At 37.8% G+C, this 18329-nt stretch overlaps 1 protein-coding gene across 1 annotated transcript; it reads right to left on the bottom strand.

Moving 5' to 3' along the window:
- Positions 1-3839: 3839 nt before the first annotated feature.
- Positions 3840-14574, bottom strand: LOC140241498 (uracil-DNA glycosylase-like). Its single transcript, XM_072321226.1, has 8 exons — positions 14437-14574; positions 13132-13353; positions 12744-12839; positions 11625-11679; positions 10456-10498; positions 9810-9898; positions 8617-8795; positions 3840-6768 (listed from the first exon to the last, which is right to left on the bottom strand). Exons 1-8 carry the CDS (start codon positions 14515-14517, stop codon positions 6616-6618), a joined length of 918 nt encoding a protein of 305 aa, XP_072177327.1. The 5' UTR covers positions 14518-14574; the 3' UTR covers positions 3840-6615.
- Positions 14575-18329: the final 3755 nt, after the last annotated feature.

Here is an 18329-nt window from a genome sequence, read left to right as displayed (position 1 = left end):
ATCGAAACGCGCTGTAAAAACTTAACATTGAGCCCTGAAAGGTTGTTGACCCCTGTCTGTGACCTTTGACCTTGTGGTGACCTTGAACTCCCCAAGGACATCTTCCATCCAAGTTTGGTCACAAATGGACATAAACAAAAGTTACGAGTCATAATAGAAATGTGCCGTAAAAACTGAACATTGGGCCCTTAAGTTCATTGACCCCTGCCTGTGACCTTTGACCTTGAGGTTACCTCCACATTTGGTAGGTTGTGTATACTGTAAAACATGATATATTCGCGGCACGAAATTTTCGTGAATTGGAGCCAACGGCCTTTTTCGGGGCATGAAATTTTCACGAATTGCCACTGGCGTTCAATGCAATAGTGTAGACAAGAATTTTGCGAATCTTGGCGCTCGTGAAATTCGCGAAATTAAAGTGCACGCGAACATTTCTCGTTTTACAGTAACTACTCTTCCCTCCAAGTTTGATTGAAATTAAAGTCCTCAGCAGAGAGTTATTCCAGTTTTTGTAGCATTACGGATGGACGGATGACGGACGGACAGATGCCACAGGTGATCCCTTAATCTCCCCGCACCTCCGGTGGGCTCAACAAAAGCGGCATAGTTCAATGGCTGTGGTGATCGGGTTATTAGGATGTGCTACAGTAGTTGTATATATATGGTCGTGCTGTTTAAACTAGATATTGGCTGGCATGACAGCAGTAATCCTCGATGACACACAATTCACACACAGAACAATGCGACTTCATTTGCATCGGTTGTTTTGTAGTACACTTGCATTGCTTTTCCATGCTATGTCAAATCAATCAAACTCAACAGAGAGTTTAAACAGTTTATGGACAAAATCCTCATAAACACCAACCTGAAATAGAAAAACATACCTTGACAGACATTGATATACAATTGTACACATAGTTCCTGTTAGTTATGGATCATTATTTTAAAAGTAATGAAAATTGTGAGTCAAAATAACTTTGACTTTTGTGAGAGTTGAACATGGAAGCACTTCATTCAGTGCAGAGGACTTCAATAGGCCAGTTCGTAGTTCTACCTTGCGCATGAGCAGAAAAAGGTCATTCGTACCATGACGCATGATGGTTGTTAAATTCATGAAGATAAGCATCTGTCATGTAATGATTATTCATGCAATCCTTGTAAATTATACTTGCCAGTACATCCACCTGACAGCAAACCTGGTATTTGGCAATATGAATAAAAACATGCTTTAATGCATACAACACGAAACAAAGAAATGGATGCTTCCCCCAGGGTTGTTTTGACGGATCATTCTGGTCACCTGATCTCACTATGCGAGATCATTTTTTGTTTAACATGAATTCCATAAATTGTTACGCCGGGCAAACTTACTGATATAGCATTATGTTGCTTTGAATATGAGTGAAGTGCATAACCAGCTGAGAAAAAAAGAAAGGTAATTTGTACCAACGTGCACATGAGCTAATTACGAACTGGCTTATTCTTGTGATGATTTCTGTATCATTATGCAGTGATGGGAGAAAAGGGCCATTGTCAATAAAGTGGTGTGTTGTGTGAGAGTGTTATGTGTCTACATACTGTGTATAAGCTGTAATTTCATGAGGATTTAATTTTCACAAATTTCAGGAATCACTGTTGGACTGCAAATTTGACAGCACATGAAAATGTTGCTATGTGCCAGGGTTATGGTGCATTTCAGATACATGAAAACATCTCTAAAAAAAATTTTTGTGACCACCTCAATCACAAAAATATCTGTACACAAAAATAACAGCTTATACAGTAAGACAGTGTGTACATACAGCACAGATGGGAATGGCTTGGAGCCTGGAGCATTTTTTTTTTCTTTGTTTTTTTTTCTTTTTCAATTCCAGTGTGTGTGTGTGTCTTATTTAGGATTTTGATAGTGATTGTATGTTTCAGTACGACACTAGTACCCCGTTTATACTAAGGAAAAAGCGGGTTCTGAAACCCCCTGTAGCCGTTTCGAGCAGGCTTTCAGCTCAGTATAAACAGACAGAATTCAGAAAAGGCGATCCGATCGGGTCGGGTTCTGAAACCTCCTATGGGGGGAGGTTTCAGAACCGTCTTCCGTGTATCATAATAACAAAATTTCGGAATTATATCAGAAAAGAAGCATTGTGGAATTGTGCCTGCTTGACTCGTATTTTACGTACATCTCAAAGTTTTATTGAAGAATGATCTAATCTTCTATCGATGACGAGAACATTTTTTTTACGTTTAAAAGTGCTGTGTTTTAACGAAAATAATCATATTGTGATGTTCTTACAAGTTAAAATGAATATATTGGCATGATTGGTGTTGGGTTTAAAATTGTATACTAACGGAACGTCTGATGCATCAGATACGTTACCACACACCGTTCTGCTTTCGATCCGAAATGTATTTAATCTGACAGAGATGTTACCTGGCATTTGCTATTTATGAGAGGTATAATACTTGTTCATAAAGTTGCATACATAATCAATGAGATTATTGTTGTAATTCAAGTGCAGGTAAAAAGTTCAAAGATTAGGGAAACATATTTCAAGCCAAAATATGTACATGTTCTTGATTTTTATTAAGCCTTCATTTTATAGATTACGATCATTCTTATTACAGATTAGATCAAAGCTGACTCCAAAATGTTTCAACGATGCTTGTAGATGTTTAAGCTTGTAGTTTTACATTATCATTGCCATTTTAAAGCAAGAAATAAGTAGACAATCAACAGTTTTGTGATGCTACCTCTGGTAACGTATCTGATATTTGGTTTTAATAATAGTGATTATGCAAAAAAAAGGACTCTACGTTTGGAAATGTTTCTAGGAAAAGTATGGGCTCTCAAAAATCACCCATTGATTGTTTTGTATTCCTAAGGGATTGAAGTTTCTGAAATGATGAAAAATAAATGAAATCTCTGATGTTGATTTTTTGTCATTTCTACAACGGTAATTGCACGCTTTATCAGAGAATGGCCCTAGAGCAGGCTCGAGGGGGTTCGACTGCAGTATAAACGCAAAGGGGGTTTGAGAACCCGCTTTTTGGCCGACCCGGAGATAATTGCTGAAGGTCATCAGCTGCTTACATAAACAACCCAGCCATCTCGACCAATCCCCGCTGCAGAAAGTCTTTCAACTTGCACACTGTCACTCAAAAGCCCACGTCATAAATCAGAGGGGAGGAGAAGGTTGGGCCTGCTAGGGTCTGCTTTTGGCGAGCAGTATAAACAGACAAGAGGCTGCTTTTTCAGAGTGGGCTTTCGAACCTCCTCGAGGAGGCTCTGAAACCCGCTAGCAGTATAAACGGGGTATGAGTGTCTCAAACCTTTATGATTGACACATCTTGTGCATATGTGTGTGTATTGTATTGTCTGATATAAGGGTCTGCTTATACCAAGGAAAATATAATGGCCATGACAAGCATGGTACAATGTATTGTGCAACTAGGCTTCTTTGTACAGTACAATGTATCATGAATCTACAGTCAACCTTGCTTAAGTGGACCTCACATAAGTCGAGTTATCGCCTTGAGTCGAAGGTCTTTTCATGGCCTTTTCTCTCTATATGCTCTTGATTTCAATCCCTGATAAGTCACATTTTCTCCAAATCAAAGCTATTTCTTCAGTCCATATACACTGTAGATTGGACCTAGGCGAGGTTGACTGTACATTATGTACTTTATTTCCTTTCAAGACATCCAATGAATACAATGTAGTTGTCTCTGCTTCATAGAATTTATGACCTTGAAGGGAGTTCCTTTCCCCTTGTCATTGGTTGAACTCATCAAGATCTAATGCAGTGATGTCAATAGAAAGAAAGAACATTTGCGAGCATGAATTATGTAAACGTACAAAATCCTTTTAATAAAAAAGCTGCGAAAGTACAGACAATAGAAAATATACCAGACTTAAAATGAATGGAAGATCATGTTCTGTACAGAAACATTTTCACATTACGTACCCTTGTTTCATAAGATACAAATGTGACATGCACTTGCATGAGATCCTACTGCCCTGTCCAATGATGACATACTGAGTATCAAAGTGTACAACACATAGACACCAGTGTGATTCATGTGTCAGCTCCCTGCTAACCTGATTAGATGTCATGCAGATGACTTCTGTACAGCAGCAGGGGTGTGTATAGTTAGGTCCCTGCCTAATAAAAATTAGGGCGACATAAGTATCAAGCAAACGAATTGAAATACTGCCGCCAACAAAAGTATCAGATGCCAAAATTCTTGAATACTGTGAGAATGTGTCTTGCAGTGTATACACATTATTACTACTGCTTGAGAAACTATTTACATGTGTAGGTACTGTAATACAATTTGCTATGTGCTTGCAAGCACGTAATGGACCATAATGTATCCACAAAGCATGGAAGACAACTTGTGCTCCTGCTACTACACACAGTGATAGTCACTTCATAGGTAAGTAGAAACTTTTTTCTCGTACATGTGCGAGAAAATGCAGACAGCACTGCATGAATGGAAGTCACATTATGTCAAGTATCTGCTAGGGTTGAAATACTAGTAAATTCTTGAGTCAAAATACGAACTGTATTACTTGAAAGTCAAATCACTGACTGCAGATATTGTGTAGGCTAAAGTTTTCTTTTACCCAGATACATTCAACTCATGCAGTTGTTCAGGTGCTCTAAAATTACCGGTAATAAACCCAAAGACATTGGCAGAGAAAAACTGAGCTATGGGTTTGATGACTACAAAGAATAAAAGGAACATAATGTTTCAAATTACATTCAAATGTAATATTGAAACTGAACAGGCTGCATTTGGTTGGGGTTTATTCTGTTGAAAGATTAAGCAATGTCTGGACAGGCATATAGACTCTGACACAACAGAAGCTTTTTACAAGCCACAGTCAAATGCTTGCTAACTCAAAATGTACTTGTACTTTGACATGATGTACTGCCTATCATTAACTATGTTAGCTCTCTTTCCTACTAGGTTGGTGCAGAAACTTCAAAGTGCAATTTTTGTGTGATGCTTTACATACAAGCATTATTTGTACAAAGTTTTGGTTACTTCTTAAGAATGAAAGCGCTTCATAGCCCATCTGTACATTTACATTTCTACTTCATTCCTTGTAAGCTGGTAAAAACAAGTGAGCACTGTTTTAAACATAAACATAAACATAGCAGACAATTGATCATACATATATACAACATTCACTCTTTCTCTTGGTAATTTTAGATTTACCAGCAGTAAGAGCATTTCTTCCTACTATATTTCATCCTAATACATGCTTTCATCAACATCTGTTGAAAACTTAATGGGATAAACAGATAGGATTTACAAACACAGTACTGTATTTACACAAGGGAAGACACAGGGACTGAACAGATGTGAACTTAGTTTTTGCACTTGACCAATGATGGCATCTATTACAACAGGAAAACTTTCTAAAGGTGTTCAAAACACTAACATTTTTTTTTTTCAACACAAAGAAAACTTAATGCAGTAGACAGATGGATACTGTTGTTACAACTATATGCCTACATGGTTCGTTGTAACACATTTCAGGAATGAGTTTCTAAGAATACTGTTGCTGGTTTACATCCTTGGCAACCTGCTCCCAATGTGTTGCTCTTTTGCTGCACTCACTTTTTTATTACAGCAAGGAGATGATTACCGAACAGAATCATCGCTACATCTTACAATGTCCTTTATTCAACAAAACAAAAACAAAACACACAATGAACAAACTGCAAAAAGCCTACCGTAGCTTTATGGGCTGGAAGCTAATAAAGTACTTAACACATCCTAACTTCACTTTCTTGTATATCTTAACAATTGATGTTCATTTCCTACCTAGAATGTGATATGTGTACTTGGGCAAGGATTATTGGCAGAATAACCAGGATATATACAGATTGTATGAGATTGTGTAAGATTAATGACAGAGCACTTAAATTGCCGTTATGGAGTATTTTGCCCCCATGACTCTAGCATTCAAACTGGAAAATTCCAGAATGCTTTCTCCAAAGAAAACTAAAGACTTCACAGTTGCTTTGATTGTGAAGACTGCAGCTTGTACATATTGTACTTAAATATTTCTCAAAATGAGCAAACTTTCAGTTTTGCTTTGTATTTCTGCCATATAGTGAATCTTAAATGTAATACCCATACACTCACATGACACTCTTTATCATATTGACAGTATAAAACTAGTAACATCAATAATCTACTGCAGTTAACATTTTACTTTGGCACTTTTTTCTTTTTCTGGAGACTGACATCTGAATGATATCAGTCTAATACAGCTGTAAGGCACTAAGATTAAAATGTGACAAACAGACACATTTTTCTCCTGAATGAAGCCCAGATGACGTATAACTGGTCTAGCATCTTGGGATATCTTCTCTCCATCTCTCTCTCACTCTCTCACTCTCTATTTCTCTGTAAAACAGGCTTGATGGAGTCATGTTGCCCAGTCTGAGCTAGTACTGAAAAGAAACATAATTATAGTTAGTTATAGTTGTAAGGATATCATGCTAAGTTTGTTGTCATCTTCTTCACTTTTGGGTCATCTTAAGGAGAGAGATTCATGTTGGTTGCTGAGACAGGACTTGACTGGACCTGGTCTTATGTTCAGTCTTTGTCACTGAGTCTTGTCCAATCGATGGGCTTCTTCCCAGATTTCTTCAGGAGTTCGTTGGTCTTGGAGAAGTGCTGACAGTCGAAGAAACCTCTATGAGCCGACAGAGGAGAGGGGTGGACTGCTTTCAGAACGTGGTGCTTTTTCTGTGGAACAAAACACAAGATGATCCCTTACTAGGCCAGTACATGTATATATAAGACCAACAGTGAATATGACGGCCACTCTTCACACTTACACACAGATACAAGAAGAACACACACACACAGACACATACATTCACACAAACATGACTGCACACAGACACACCCTCATATTCAGAGACCTTTGAAAGTCAAGTCAGTAAGACTGTACACTGCATATCACCAACCTGAGACACAATAGCCTGTATTCACAAAGGTGGTTTGAATTTAGTCCATGGTTTATGCATATTTCTTCAGCATAAGGCGCATGAGAGATTACATACATCTACTGATGTTCAGTTATAACTGCGCATTGATACTCACATCCATAACTACTGTACAATGTATGCCTATTTCATGCTATAATAGTCCATTAAAGGTATTAGCCCACATTTGTAAACCTGCAGCAATTGGTCTCATAGTTAGCATGGAGTTTGGGTATGATTGCAGTAACACCTGTGCAAAATTTCGTTCCAATTAGTCCATTACTTTCATAAAAATAAATGAAAATGCACCGTATGCATGCGTATAAAAACGCTCGCTAGCTCCGGTCCACGCACGTACTACATGCATGCGATACATGTGTAAGTTAATGTGCGTAGCTAGCCCGCGTTCGTAATTTGATTTTGGGTCGGGTTGACCCGGTTTGAAAATTGATTTTAAAACGATGATTTTTTTCTCTTTTATCGAATGGTATAGACAAAGAGCAACAGGTGAGGTATGTTACTGTTATAACTTGTACTTGAAGTCATATTGGACCTGTTTTATGCAGTTTTGATTTTTGTGGGTTTGCAAATGTGGGCTAGTACCTTTAAGTTTAGATAATAGTTTCGACTTCAAACACATGATATGTGAATATAGGCTAGTGAATTTCCAGCATACATGTATGTACACTCAATGAATCCACATCAAACAATAATTTCACTGTCATTGCATGAAAAATGAAATAGAAAACAGCAGTCTTCATAAATATTATGGACATAGTGACAGAAGGACACCGAGTATATCACTTATATGACAACATGGCCACAACTTTTCATGCTTGTTTGTCTGGAAGTTTTTTGTCAAACCTGGAGTTTGCATTGTCTGTGTTTGTTCAAGTGGATTTCCCCCAACATGCATAATATTTACTCCCCATGAAAAAAGAAATACATATATTTTCATAAGTTTGTTTTATATGCTGAAAACACAGAAGCTGATATGAATTGTTACGTACTTACTCATAGGATATCCATAGTCATTTAGTGTAAGTACGTAACAATTCAATTTTAGCAGAGAGTCCCATTCTCTTAAAGGTGCATAGTCCCGGTAGTGTAGAGGGCGCTGTTGATGATACTGCCGATCACCATTAGCATTGATACGAAGATTACCGAAGTTGAGCTGTCATCAAGAGTAAAGTGCGTAGGTGTTGCTAAGTAACATTGCCTTCGTTGTCTTCTGTGCGCAACGCACAGTCTGTAGTAATGCGAGGGTGCGTGCATATGTGCTTGTTATTATGACACCACAAAAGAAGTTTGCTAAAGCTGTCATCTCCTCAGCCGAATCATGAGCCGAACTGTGATCCGACCACCGACTACAGTAAATCGGACTTCTCCAGATTCGGTGAAGTGGGCCAAAGCATAAGCGCTAAAGAGGAGTCGATAGCGTAGGTCTCTACAGGAAATTTGCGCCGTGCGCCCGCGTACGCATTTGACTAAAACACCGGGACCATGCACCTTTAAAGGAGAAAGTTTGTGTTCCTGGTTGAGTAGATATGATTACCTGGTATGGAAATGACATATTAAGTCTCCGGGCCTTTCCTACATAACTTACCGAGTTGATGAAACTGCACTTCTTCTGCGCATATGAGCCCCACAGCAGGAAGACTACTCCAGAGAGGTTGGCATTGAGCCAAGAAATGACTGCTGTTGTGAACGTCTCCCAGCCACGGTCCTTGTGCGAGTTGGCATTACTGGCACGAACAGTCAAGACTGCATTGAGTAAAAGAACTCCTGCAGAAGAAGATAATAAGATGGAGAAAAACTCTCATTTATCTCTTTCACTCTTTATTGGGTGTGAATGAGAAGGACGTTAAGATGCCACAAAACCCATAGTGTTCTAGACAACTAAACGCTCTTCTCATTCTCAACTGACATCTCGTTCTTTGTGTGTCATGTAAACGAGTCCATAGTCACAATTTGTTTCACAGCTGGCAAAAATAATCTGTAGGCTACTGCAAGTACAACAGCAATGTCTGAAATCCTACAAACTTGAGGCAAGATTTATTCTGATCATTCTTTTTGGATTGCAGCAATGCTAAACATAGCCATGTGAAGGCAAAAATGCATTCGTGTATTACTTCATATTCCCTTATAGCAGTTAGAAAGAAATGTATCAAAAGTTCCACGTGTAAAATAGCACATGCCACTGATCTCTCAGCTAGAATTCAAAATCATGAAATGGCAAATGATTAGTAACAATGGTACAGTACCCAGCACTCTTGAATGTGAGGGGAATTTTACAAAAAGTGGTTGTACACTTCCATGAACTTGCAAAGATTATTGCAAGCAATTCCCATTATAATGAAGTCTTCAGGACCAGTAGTTTTCTTTCATTATATCATGATTTTATTGTATCCAAACAATAAAGTATATAAAGATATATAGATAATAATGTTGGGACTTGAATTTTTACTTCCTTGTAATGTGAGTCTCATTTCAACTGTTTGTTATAAGTGTGCACTGTATAATGTCTGTGCACTGATACACAAACATTTGTTTTACAATGCTCTGCCACTAATTGTTACCTGCTAGATTCAATGAATAACTATACTGCTGCACTCTCCCTACTGCTAGAAATGTATGACACATGTGCCAGAAAGCTGTGCACTCTATTTCAAAATGGTTACCAGTATGTACATGGTGTAAAAAAAAAGGAAGAGTTCCTCTTGCTCTTTCCTTTCAGACTGTATTTGATACATTTCACTTCAAACAATGCCTGTACAGTGTATGGTACCAGTACCTCACCTTGCTTAGCCCAGCCTGTGAGGTTGCCATGTCCTGGGTGCTTAAAGCCTGGTATGTCCTTTTCCAGGCACTTGAACATGTTCTCCAGACTGCAGAGATACCACAGAAAACAAAGCACAGTTGGACTCTTTAGGACACAAACCACATTGATATCCTTTGGTTTCAACATTCTTCTTGAACACTAGCACAGGTCAATCATACAGTATATTTCATGTTTACGTGTACATATCTTTGCAGATCAAAGGATGCTAACAGGTCCATAAGCAGGGGCAGATCCAGGAATTCTGTAAAGGGGAGGCACCTTTACAAAATTAAAGGGGGGCGCACCCGCTCCCCATCCCCATTTTTTTCTTTTTATCTCTTTTCTTTACACAAAAAATAAAGAGGCACACGCCCGGTGCACCCCTTCTGGATCTGCCAGTGATAAGGAGTAGCCACATTTTTTTTCTTTTTTATCACAATATAGTTGCAACACAGGAAAGTTGCATCAGGTCACCATTGTGACTCTTAGGTGAGTATCTAGCCTGTATTTTGGGCTCTTGTTTCCTCACACTTGATTGATACTTTTTACAGCAAAAGATTACTGGACACATATGTAACTTCAAAGAAACAGAGAATCAATATCAATATCACTTGTTGATGGTACCTTGGGGGAGGCCTGATTCCTGTGCGCACACTGAAGCATAGTCCTGCAGAGTCAAAACAAAGAGGACACAACATAAGTGATCTGGATTTTTTTTTTTTTTTTGGATCCCTTTCTTGGGATAAGATTACTTTGATGTCACTAATTTAGAGGTGAATCTGGAAACACAGTTGCTACACTGTATGGCATCGTCTGGAGCATTTCATGCAGCATTTTGTCCAACAACAGACAAATGTGCTCTCAGCCAATCAGCTGCAAAGATTTCAGTAGCTTTTAACAGTTTGTCTGAAGAAATATCTGACAAAATGCATCATGAAACGCCTCCCTAAAAGCAAATTCTGATATCTCCATGTTTGAGTGATGGACATTACATTACTGCATCTGAAACAATTACAGTTGATATCAATACCTCAGTGGAAACAAAATTAGCACATTTTTGTGTCAGATAAATGGTGCATATATACCCCCCCCCCCCACCAACAGATACATTCTATCCACATTGAATCAACCAACTGACATGTAACAAGTACATCCCACTTGCTTCTAGGAGTGGTACAGTCTGACTGATAAGCCATTCATGGAATCTTCCCTCACTGTGAGTGCAAACTTACAGCAATTATGGCCAAAGATTGGTTATGCCATGCATGATAGACAGTACGGCATGTTGCTGACGCAAACCAGGTAGTGTTACCTCTTAGCCCAGTGTGTCGTCAGTTTTTGATTTGTCCTATTTGCTTGTGTGAACACAATGCACACAAGATGTGTACCTGGTGGGAAATTCTCAATGTGTATCAAGAAATCAAGTCACATTTTTTTTTTTCACTTTGTATGGGCTGAACACAGCCAGTAAAGTAAACTGTTGACTGTTTTGGCATTTAAAATCTTCTCACAGTTGTGGGACATTGGTTTGCATTTCTAATATATGCTCCCAATATCAATCAAGATGTGTACAAAAATAAACAAGCTTACAAAACAATCTGTACCCAATTAAATTGATAGTGAAATACATCTCTGCTTGAGAGTGGAACTCTGGTGTGTGTATGATTCTCACATCCTTTCCCTGTAGCTTCTCATAAAAAGTGTTTAATTGCTGTAAGTAGAGAACAAAAAAATAAGGGGGGGGGGATGAGACTAGAAAACTAATGAAACAAAGGAAAGCAAATAAATCTTACCATGGGCTTGGCCAGGTCCATGATATGGATCTTGACCAAGGATCACAACTTTCACCTGGTTGCATGAAAGACAAAGTATTGAGTAGACATGTAGACATCAAATTCACAAACATATAAATAATACTGGCAATGTCTGGCATATATGACAAACTTTGATTTTTTTTCCACTCTGTATCTATGTTGACTTTTGGTCACCTTTGATGTAAAGGCTAAAGATATCAAAAAGCACAATGAAAGCTTCATTACTACAGTATCAACAAAAACATTCTAAAATCTTCATACAAATCTACAGTATACATGAAATGGCCATTAACAATTTAATTGTTTTCTAAAAACATGTCAAACTTTTACACTATAACTCATTCAATTTCTATCAAAGTGTACAGGCTATTTCCTGCTTAACTTAACACAACTCTTTATAACAAAGTCATCTTGAAAATATAGTGGAGTTTTCCTTGACCATGTAAATTGAAAATAACATCATGAGTCAGAGATAGTTTCAGCCATTTATCCTAATTTAAATCATGAGGTAATATACTTCAATATTTCACAAGTTTGTGCATTGATAGACAAAAGGAGATTCCACAGGACAATATTATACACTGTCCTATGCATCTACAATGTATGAATTATGCATTACCCCTTTATTAAGGTGACAAAACATATACAAGTAAAAAAAAATATATATATATAATAATAATAAAATACTCAAATACAAAAATAACACAAAACTTAAAGTGGGATCATTATTGAAATAATATTCAACTGAAATTCTTGTCATCCAGTGGAAAAAAAAAAAAGACTAGTGTACAGTGTACTCCTGTTATAACAAACACGGTTATAACAAAAGTCCAGTTACAACGAAGTAAAAATTCTGGCCGGAACATTATCCACTCCATGTATATTTATTGTTTATTTGTTCGGTTATAACAAAATTTAGATATAACAAAAGGAAACTGCTGGTGTGGTCCCAAGGACTTCGTTTTAATGGGAGTCCACTGTATTATCACACACCAACAATCCCTGGACAGCCCATCAGTGGATGCTTGCTGATTGGTATCATAGCCTTCATTTGATTCACAAATTTTGATTTTCATCAAACCCCTAAGACACACTTACATCTTTGATGGGACACATTTGTGTCCATGTGAAGACCTGGTTAGCTGGAGGGTAGATAGTGTGACCCCTTCGCTCAGATGCAACAAATTCTTGTAGCTAAAAGCATAGAAGGAAAAAAAAGACAAATAGAAGAAATAAAGAACCAGAACAATGATAATACCGCACTTCCTCAAGAACCATAGCTTTCAGATTTTTTGTTTTGAAATCTGCCATCCCATAGCTTTGTGTCACTGAGAGCAAAGTATGGTCTAGCCACATTGAGAAAATGTGTGAATCACGGGTAGTGAATTAATATAAACTTATCTTTGATCACTTTTATTAAAATCAACTTTGACTTGAAATTAAACAAATAAAAAGATATGATTATTGCATGCAGTTCTTGTCTTACCTTGATAAAATAAGGTTTGGAGAACTCGGCAGAGAGCGCCTTAGCCCAAGAATGACTGAATCCTTCTGGAGCATTCTTTATGGAAGGCAGATTTTCCTTGGCCTTCAGTTTCATGATCGCTTCCTCCCGTTTTTTCAGCATTCTTTCCTTCTGCTCAGGACTTAGGTTGCAACTGCTGGGACTGGCGTTGCTGTCATCTTTGATCTTCTTGGGAGATGGTGTCTGTATTTCAAAGTTATACATTTTGTTCACCTAGTGTGTGTATATAATAGACCCCTATACATGAATTAGAATCTATACGGTATACCAGTATATATGTGTGTATGTATATATAGGCCTATATATACCTATTGTATCACAGCATAGGGATAGTCATATACCGGTACATAATATACATACATCATGTTACAGGAGCCAACGTAATACATATATTTGAAAATATATATTTGAAACATTCATAAAGTACATCAAAAAAAAAAAAAAAAAATGGGGCAGGGCCTACCGGTAGTTGATGAAAATTACTATTCAAACGATCATCTACATCTGAAAGCCTTTCTGCTATTCTGGATGGTGGAGGTCGTCAGGCCTCTACTCGCAACTTAGTAAAATTGCAGTAGATACTGCTCTCTACACTGTATTTTGATTCCCTGTGCTACTGGAGGGTAGAGGTTCAAGCTTCTTTATATTGATTTTTTTTTTTTCAGGTCTCCGGATGTGACATCCATATATTTAGGAATACAAATGCTACAATTGTTTGATTCAAATAATTATCATAAATAACCAGATTCTTAATAACTGTACAAGTATTTCTACTTCATTTTTTTCTACATCCACCATGATTCTTCCACAATCAAATAATTTCCTTGCCTTTCATGTCAGCAATGCATGGTTCATACATACATGTAACGTTAGTTATGACTTTGTAGGTAGAACCTACATGTAACCGTTAGAAAATGTTCCGAAATTGAGAGTAGGCCTAACGTTAGGGCAATTACAATTCTACGGCATGCAGCAAGGGGCAATCCTGGGTTTTACTTTTAGGGGGGTAAATTATCATTATACTGCATGAAACATGTCTTGCTATTGTGAGATTTTAGAGGTTCTAATATTAATAACGACCTGCACTCAGAATCGGTTGTTTGGCTTTATCGTGATTTGCACGATAGAAATTGACTTCCACAGAATACAAACATAATATATCATGTGTGGGACTAAATACAGCAATGACAAGCAATGACGAGCTGGTCTGTCTAATTCACAAGGTTAATCGAATACTGAGGTATTTCTAAGAGAAATAACCCATACCTTCACATTACAAATGTTCGAAAGTGGTCTCTTCGCCTGTACTGGGCTGAAAAAGGCTGATATCTTCGCTTGTCCAAGCATGATGATGTTCGTGATGCTTTTGTCCCAGATTGTACCTTGCCGGGGAACTCAAAAGCGCGCGCGCGCCTTGCTCACACCAAAGCGCATGCGTAATTCCGGGGTCGGGCTAACTCGGCCCACGGGACATCTCGTCCCACCCGTCGAGGGTGGGCCGAGTTGTCCCACCCGTTGGTATCGATAGTGATCGTGAGCGCTCGTTTGTGTTTGAGTTTATTTCGTCTTTATGACGTATTTTCTAACCGTAATTTTTATGGAATTGTGCTCAGTGGTTTCTGTAGGGCCTAGAGAATATCTGCCAACTTTTGGGGGATACAACGACGTAAAAATGAAATTTCAGACGTTTTTATCGCGGTTCGCGATCCCCATAGGTTCACGTTCATTTCGCGCGGTGGGCTAACTCGGCCCAGCTAAGCTTTGGCTGTTGTTTTGTCAGTAAATCTCCGTAAAACTGTCAATTTTATCATGTATGAAGGTGTATTCAGGGTTCCTTCAACTAATTTCATCTTCGAGGGAATTTAATTTTGCACATGTTTGGTGAAATGATGGATATTTGTTTGCATGATTTCATCTTTGCCGTGTCCGCACCGCACCGGTCTCGCCACTGCAGCTCGCTCACACACACAGTGGCAGAGCTGAGCTGGCAGCGCCATGCCCACTCGGGGAGGCGCGGCGGCGGGGCGCTGCGCGTGGGGCGCGAGCGGCAGAGGGAGCAGCCGGCCACTCCGTACCCGTATCCCCAATAGAGAAGAAATCAAATTATGTAGCAGATCATTCGATGTGAACTACATGAAGGTCATTATATGCATTTGATTTTAACTCTTAAATGTTTTGTTGTTGCTGTTGTTGTTGCTGATTTTATGTATAGATCTGCGTTCTACTCAAAAGTTATTTCTGTCCAATAAATGTTACCTTTTTTCTTAATAAAAACAAGCAAGCAAAAGTCAAAGGGGTGAGTCTGTTTATGGGCATTACCGTGGAAATTAATAAATTGTTTGATATCCAGTGGTCAGTTATTTGGCCTGTAGATATGGATGGTTTGGTTGAATGGTTGATATCATGAAACCGGTAATGAAATGTAGTGCTAGCTAGATTGGCCTTAGTTATGATTGTAGGGCCTACCTTTTGTGTGTACTTTCAAAAATAAAAAGGAATTGTTTTTGTTTCGATGACATTGCCATTTTTGCCATGGGAATCCTTACCCTAATTCAAGAGAAAAATCCTCTGCCACCTGTACCTGCACGATAATGGCCAACCGTCAAGTTCTTTTTCTTTTTTGTAATTTTCTTTTTATATATGTACTGTATATACAGTGTATATCTCTCTCTCCCTCTAGCTATGTTATGTATACTGTGATGATCTATTGAACCAAACTTGGACTTCATTTCTTAATCTTTTCCATGCCTTAGCCCTGTTATATGTGTTAATCCTTTACATTTTTATTTATTTGTTCAAAACAAGGCTGATTATAAAATTCTCAAATCCTTGCTTGTCCTGCACTCATACTGTTGAATTCATGCACATTTTTTTTTTTTTTTTTTTCAAGCAGCAAAGATGAATAGCTTCTCAAATGGTCTTCCTTCTCAAGCACGGTACTCAAAGTGTTACATAATTTGCAGTCATGCAGGGTCACAAAAGAAACATTACAACATGCACTGGTAGGCATTGGTAAGGTCATGCATATAAGCTCTCATCTTCCTTCACAAAAGAATCTGTTGTTTTGTGGCCATTGCATCCTTTCGATTGTTGCCCTGCCTGCCCTTGATTACAATGTACCGGTACTGCTCTTTCCAAGACTGCAAGATCACAGCAAATGTTGAATAATATTAATGTGAGCATGTAAAGTATGTTTTGTTTTGTTTTGTCATTTTAACATCTATTACTTTATTATTTCCTCTCTATTTTTTTTTTCTTGAATAACAGAACATTCTCATTTGACTTGAAATAATACCGGGTACCTGGTAGTAAACTTGTTGCTTTTTTTCCTTGTCTATTCTTCTACTCCGGAGGGATCCTAACCAGGAATGCAGGTATTGATCAGCCTGCCTGTTACATTCCACAAGTCCTTCATTATTGTACCCGATTTCAGAATTCTTGTACGTGGCAGCTTGCCGGTTACCATGGTCACACAGTCTGGTTCTAAGTAGGAGCCCTGCTGGAATGTGACTCCTGATGAGCTTATTCTCCATGTATAAGTTGCAGCTGAACAAACTTGCTGGTATGTATAGGCCCCATCATATTTCTAGTACCATAGCCCAATTCTAAACTCACCTTTGACTTCACGCTGAGACAGACTGCTGTACATTTTTATTTTTTCTGTACTATTTTCATGAGAAATATGAAAATACATGTAAATTGAAATTGAAATTGAGAGTAACAGGAATGGAAGCTCTAGACCAACTAAAATGTAAAAATCCAACTCACTATGACTACAAATGAAAATAAACTGGATGAAGGTGTCAACAAGCTGAGGTGAGAACTTATTTCTTCTTTTTCTATGTCACTGTCGAACATCCCAATGTAAAAGAAAAGAGTAGGTGTGGTGTGAAAGGGATGAACACATGAATGGGAAAGGAATGAGGGCGATAAAAAGAAACAGCATACTGGTCAATGAGAATGTGTGTCAACCTATGAACCTATACAATTACAAACTGAACAAAATATAATGATCTGAGATTGAAAAGAATGAAATAGCCAAGAAGCTCAACAAATTCAAGTTTGCTGTCTTACCGTGGGCCTACAGGCCATCATAATACAATCTTAGGCGCAGGTAAGAAAAAATGTGAAATATTTAATTAGCAAATGTTAAGCTTTGTCGAAAGTTCTAGGTGTTACCAAAAAAAAAAAAAAAAAATCCCACTTTTGATCTTTAATGCAATGTAGTTCCAAAACTAGTACTAGAGTACAATCTCAGAGCTTACCTGGTCATATTTTCCCCTACCAGGCCCTACTACTACTAGCAGTATCCATCCTGCACAAGTCTGCATGCAATTCAATACCACAGAGTTTACTGGTCTATCCTGCCACAGAAGTAATACCTGGTACTTGGGTGTAAAAGAAAGAAAGAACATACATGTACTAATGTAAAATTAATTTCAGGGCCAATAGTATTCATTGTTAGCAGCAAGGTGCAATCTATATGACAATTCAATGATAAAGTGATAAGTTAGGTTGCTACATAGATGTTTTTTAATGCAAGTGATTGACAAATTGCCCTACATCGATGTCAATAATTATCTCTATAAATCATATTTACATAAACATTTATATCGATGTACGTGTAGGGCAATTTGTCAATCATTAGCAGTAACAACAGTATTTCTGTTAGCAATCATAGTACATTGAATAAATATCACTTTGAAAACAGACTTCACCATAGTACTAGTAAATCATTTCAGACACAAAAAGGTGACATTTTCACATATTAAAACTCGTATTATTTCACAAATGTTACATATTCGTAAATTAAGGAGCAGTGTCCCAACATAGCTAATAGTGTCATCTGAGTCACGTGATAATTGCCAACAATACAGCATGCATCCAAATTGTTATTTTATGTGTGTGTGTTTTTTTTTTTATTCATTATCAATCATTAATAATAATAATAACGTTGATGCTGGGGGATAGACAGAAAAACAGCAAAATGACAACTACAAACTGCATGAGGTTGGAATACATATTATTGAGTCATCCTGGAAAAAAAAATAAGACAAAAATAAAAGACAAAAAAAAAATCAGAAAAAAAAAAGAGTCAGGCAACCCCTATATGCCCAGCCTTTAGCAGAAACCTTGCCCTTTCACCTTGGCATTGGCTG

The sequence above is a fragment of the Diadema setosum genome, chromosome 18 (assembly GCF_964275005.1).
Source record: "Diadema setosum chromosome 18, eeDiaSeto1, whole genome shotgun sequence".
NCBI classification, from domain to species: Eukaryota; Metazoa; Echinodermata; class Echinoidea; order Diadematoida; family Diadematidae; genus Diadema; species Diadema setosum.
Note: the sequence above shows the minus strand (reverse complement) of the source record. Positions and strands in the feature narration are given on the sequence as shown.